Source organism: Otolemur garnettii, unplaced genomic scaffold (assembly GCF_000181295.1).
Source record: "Otolemur garnettii isolate 467f Iridium unplaced genomic scaffold, OtoGar3 scaffold00016, whole genome shotgun sequence".
Lineage (NCBI taxonomy): Eukaryota > Metazoa > Chordata > Mammalia > Primates > Galagidae > Otolemur > Otolemur garnettii.
Window position 1 is genome coordinate 13,874,190 of NW_003852411.1, and position 5,685 is coordinate 13,879,874.

Sequence of the window (5,685 nt, forward strand, 5' to 3'; positions counted from 1 at the left end):
TGAGGCAGGAGACTCGCTTGAGCCCAGGAGTTGGAGGTTGCTATGAGCTGTGATGCCATGGCACTCTACCCAGGGGGATAGCTTGAGGCTCCATCTCAAAAAAACAAAAACAAAAACCAAAATCAAATAATTCAACATTAAATAAAGGATTTTAAATTAAAATACAGTAGAACCTCCATAGCTGACCACTTCCCTACATTGACCATCTCCATAGGTTGACCTAATTTTTATGGACCAGACATGCACTACATGTATGAATCAGTACAGTAGGCCTAGTTCCTTATGTTGACTACTTCTGTATATTGACCATTTTATTATAGTCCCTTGGGTGGTCATATAGAGGTTCTACGAGGCTTTAACATAGAGTCAAAAATTAAGAGACAATCATTAAAGAATGGAAAAATTCTAGTTTATAGAGATGAAAACTATACGTAGTGTGTAGTTGAATTCAGACAAGATTAAAGTATATCTTACTTAAAAAATTTGTAGGTATATATCTGTAGTGGAGAGGCAGTGTAATATATATCCGCACACAAACATTTTATTATGCAGGCAACTAATCTCAGATTATGCTAGGCTTAAAGATGAACTAAATTTTACTCCTGTACTTCTCAAACATAGACTGGTTAGGTGTATTTGGAAAAGTGATTATGTTAATACTATTATCAAAGGCCAGTACATGCCAGAAATAGAACAAACTAGCTTTGCTTAGAATGAATGCAAATCGGCAAAAGATTCTTTAAATATACAAAAAGCCTCATTCATCACTGATTCTATCCTATGTTACTTGCTCACTTAACAGTTCTGATAGACATGAATTTTTCTTTTTGAAGAAAAAATCCACTACTTTCTACTCTTACTACTTATGTACTTATCAAAATAGCTTCTAATGTAAAGGAAAAGATTTAGAATATATTGCATCATATTTACAAAGAGAATACCTCCTTCAGAGAAATCGACCTGTTGGATACTGGTGGCTTCTAGAAGAAAAAAGCATACATGAAAAGTTAAACTTAATAATTTTGAAAGTTAAAGCTTCGGAATAAATAAGAACATCTAATATAGGGAAGTGAACATAAAGACATACTAAGTAACTTCTCTTTTGTTAAATAACTAAGAATCTAATTTAATATCATTTCCTTAGGCTAGCTCAGAAATAAGTCTGAAGAATCAGAAATAAAGTATTTTTCTTTCAGTCACAGTTTGTTTTCACTTTAAAACATAACCTGTATGTGCAGAGAACATTAAATTCTACATTGATGAATATTTCAGTCCCTGAGAGTTTACTATTTTCTCATTTTCCTATTTGCCAGATTCTCTATACTCCTGGGAAACACATTCCACATCCACTGACAGAACAGTCCTTCTAGGACATTGGTGCAGCCAAAGAGGAAGTAAGAAAGGTAAAGAAATCCTTTTTCTAGTTCAGCAGATTCGCATGCATCTCTGTTTCTCAACAGAGAATGAGAGCAAAGATAAATGAACAAAAAGTATCAAACAAACCTTAAATGTGGTATTTTTTTTTTCTTTTGAGACAGAGCCTTAAGCTGTCCCCCTGGGTAGAGTGCCGTGACATCAGAGCTCATAGCAACCTCCAACTCCTGGGCTCAAGCGAGTCTCCTGCCTCAGCCTCCCAAGTAGCTAGGACCACAGGTGCCCACCACAACGCCCGGCTAGTTTTTGGTTGCAGCTGTCTTTGGTGGGCCTGGGCTGGATTCGAACCTGCCACCTTAGGTGTATATGGCTAGTGCCTTAGCCACTTGAGCCATAGGCACCGAGCCGAAATGTGGTATTTTATATGCATTATTTTTGCATGAGTTATTCTGGAACTTACAATAAAGTGAGATGTACCCAAATGTGCACATTGTATAACTGGGCTAAAATATTGCTGAATGATCACAGTAGCATGGTTCAGACTCCTTCAACAAAGCTGAGAAAATTTTTTTCTTTTCAGCTTTTGTGTTTATTGATTTAACCTCTATTTGCTTTTTAAAAGGGAAAACAGGATTGTGGAAAACATACAATATATGGTGAATTTGGAAATTTTTCTTTCAAATCCATATATATTAATCAGACTAGTATAATACTAGTCAAAGTTTGAAGTCCACTGAAAATATTCCTTATTGAAAGTGGCAAGTGACAATCAATATCTAAAACATATGTGCCAATGTTTTTGCCAGAAAAAATATCTAACTGTGAGAAAACTGCTAATAACACCATGTTACTCTTAAAACACTAGAATCTGGTATATAATGTACTATTATGTCCTTTCATTTTTTTTTTTTTTTTTTTGAGACAGAGTCTCAGTTGCCCTGGAGTTGAGTGCCGTATCATAGCAACCTCAAACTTTGGGGCTCAAATGATCCTCTTGTCTCAGCCTCCCTGTAGCTGGGACTATAGGAACCTGCCACAATGCCTGACTAGTTTTTCTATTTGTAGAGTTGGGGTTTTGCTTTGCTCAGGCTGGTCTTGAACTCCTGAGCTCAGGCAATCCACCCGCCTTGGCCTTCCAGAATGCTGGGATTATAAGCATGAGCCACTGCGCCCAGCGCTTAGACTGTCCTTTCATTTTCTCTCTTTTGAAAGATAAAAATGAAAAGTGAAACTTGTCTTAGTACTGTTCCCTTAGAAATATTTTATTAATATTTCCATTCCTACAAAAAGGTACTATTTCCTTTTGGAAATTTTATTGTCTCAGCGGGTAACTATTATAATACTTTGTTACTTGTATAGCAGTTTTACTCTATTTATATACCTGTTTACATAGCATGTAATCAACAGATGCTTTCTTAAGAATCAATATCTGTTATTATCTTTTTTTTTTTTTTTTGAGATGGAGCCTCAAGCTGTCCCCCTGGGTAGAGTGCCATGGCATCACACTCACAGCAACCTCCAACTCCTGGGCTCAAGCGAGTCTCCTGCCTCAGCCTCCCAAGTAGCTGGGACCACAGGCGCCCACCACAACGCCTGGCCATTTTTTGGTTGCAGACATCACTGTTGTTTGGCGGGCCCGGGCTGGGGATTCGAACCCGTCACCTTAGGTGTATGTGGCTGGCGCCTTAGCTGCTTGAGCCACAGGCGCTAAGCCATTATCTTAATCCTTAATATGTGCATGATACTATTTAGTTTTGTTTTTTGCGAAAGAGCCTTAAGCTGTAGCCCTGGGTAGAGTGCTGTGGCATCACGGCTCACAGCAACCTCCAACTCCTAGGCTCAACCGATACTCCTGCCTCAGCCTCCCAAGTAGCTGGAACTATAGGCGCCCACCACAATGCCTGGCTATTTTTTGGTTGCAGCCGTCATTGTTTGGCAGGCCCAGGCTGGATTCAACTCCACCAGCTCAGGTCAGCCTTGGCCACTTGAGCCACAGGCACTGAGCCTACTATTTAGTTTTTAAAAAAAACTTCATGACTGTTATCTGATTCCCATACGATCATGAAGGAATACTTTCATAAGTGTTAAGTGACTTGTCCAAGGTTATAGGATTAATGTTAAGTGACTTGAACACAGACTTCCAGTTACTACCCTTCTACTACTATAGTAGTCTTGTTCATAGAACATAGTAAACACTCAATAACTTTTTAAATAAATAAATTACTAAAGAAAAGGTTGAATCTTTTCTAACACAAGAGGTTCCAACAACTTCTAAGTGTATGTCATGTAATACAATAGGGTTTTCTAAAGTTACATTTATATTAGGACATTCTGTTTTATCTAGTTACTCTTTAAAAATTATTTGGTATAGCAAAACTGGTTTAAGGCTGAATAGACTACAGAATCTGTAATAATGAAAAGAAAGATATGCTGAAAATTTCAATTCCTATACTGAGTTACTAAAAAATGTTCAGTACAGTATTCCCTCCTTTTTTCCATCTGATACATTTTAATTCCATACATGTTTGAAGGTCCAGATCAATTTGTCTACAGCCAAATCATTCAATAATCAATCCTCCATATATCAAGTTTCTTAAAATTCTATATCCTTTTTCTACTTATTCATGTGTTGTCTAACTTGCACGGGGGACAGGAGTTAAGAATTACTTTTTAGTGCCAACCTACATAAGGGAGTTCCCCATTATTATTTTATTTTATAGATAGGGTTTTGCTATATTGCTCAAGCTAGTCTTGAACTATTAGGCTTTAGTGATCTTCTAGCTTCAGTCTCCTGAGTAGCTGGGACTATAAGCACATGGCACTGCACATAGGTCCTCTTATTTTATACTGTTGTATTGAAAATATCTAATAAATCATGGATTCTATTTTTTTTCTGTACCAACCAGAATATATTTTTATATATGCATGTGTGTACATATATATAATTTTTCTTTTTTTTTCTTAGAGACGGAATCTTACTTTGTCGCCCTCTATAGAGTACTATGGCATCACAGCTCACAGCAACCTCCAGCTCTTGGGCTTAGGCGATTCTCTTGCCTCAACCTCCCAAGTAGCTGGGATTACAGGCGCCCACCACAACGCCTGGCTATTTTTTGTTGCAGTTTGGCCTGGGCAGGGTTTGAACCCACCAGCCTTGGTATATGGGGCCGGCGCCCTATTCACTGAGCCACAGGCACCACCCTATATATGTGTGTGTGTGTATTTTGGTGACAGCGTCTTGCTTTCTTGCCCAGGCTAGAGTGCTATGGGGTCAGCCTAGCTCACAACAACCTCAAATTCCTGGGCTCAAGTGATCCTCTTGCCTTAATCTCCTCAGTAGCTGGAAATGTACCACCATGCCCAGCTAGCTTGTCTCTCCTTTAGTAGAGACAGGGTGTCATTCTTGCTTAGGCTGGTCTCCAACTCCTGAGCTCAAGCAACCCACCTGCCTTGACCTCTGAGAGTACTAGGATTGCCCTGTCTGATTTTATCTATATTTGTACACTTTGGGGACTTTCAATTTACTGACCAAAGACTCTTTCTTTAGAATTCTATCTTCCTGGGCAGCACCCAGGTCCCATATACCAAGGGTGGTGGGTTCGAGACTGGCCCCAGCCAGCTAAAACAGCAATAAGAATTGCAACCAAAAATAGTCAAGCATTGTGGCAGGCGCCTATAGTCCCAGCTACTCAGGAGGCTGAGGCAAGAGAATCTCTTAACCCCAAAAGTTGGAGGTTGCGATGAGCTGTGATGCCACAGCACTCTACTGAGGGCAACAAAGTGAGACTCTGTCTCAGGAAAAAAGAATTCTATCTTCCTAATAATAAAGAATATCAATAGTATTTAAAGCATGAATAATTTGTTATATGATGCTGCCTTGATCCCATCATTAAAAACAAAAACCAGTATTATTCTATTTTCATAAACCAATAATATCATGAATTAGATATCTTAACTAATAATAAATGCAACAGATTTGGCAAAGAATCATCACTGAATCATGCTATCCCCTGTCTAAGCTATATACAATTTTTTTTTTTTTGAGTCTCACTATGTCACCCTTGGTAGAGTACCGTGGCATCACAGCTCACAGCAACCTCAAACTCTTGGGCTTAAGCAATTCCCTTGCCTCAGCTTCCCAAGTAGCTAGAACTATAGCTGAATGAATTAGTAACATCTAAACTACCTAAACTTTAATTTCACTTCCCTCTATTATTCAAATTTAATTTCATTTCCCTTTATTATTGTTTCCCAGTTTTAAATTTGGCTGCTACATATAGACAGTTAAAGCATTAAAAGAAATACTTGGCT

At 38.3% G+C, this 5,685-nt stretch overlaps 1 protein-coding gene across 1 annotated transcript in view; it reads right to left on the bottom strand.

Annotated features, from left to right (window-relative positions):
* TOR1AIP1 (torsin 1A interacting protein 1) overlaps positions 1 to 5,685 on the bottom strand; it is a 40,208-nt gene that overhangs the window by 21,224 nt on the left and 13,299 nt on the right. The window contains exon 4 of the mRNA XM_023510810.1: positions 848 to 980. Within this exon, the coding sequence (XP_023366578.1) occupies positions 848 to 980 (133 nt within the window). The remainder of the gene's footprint in view (positions 1 to 847; positions 981 to 5,685) is intronic.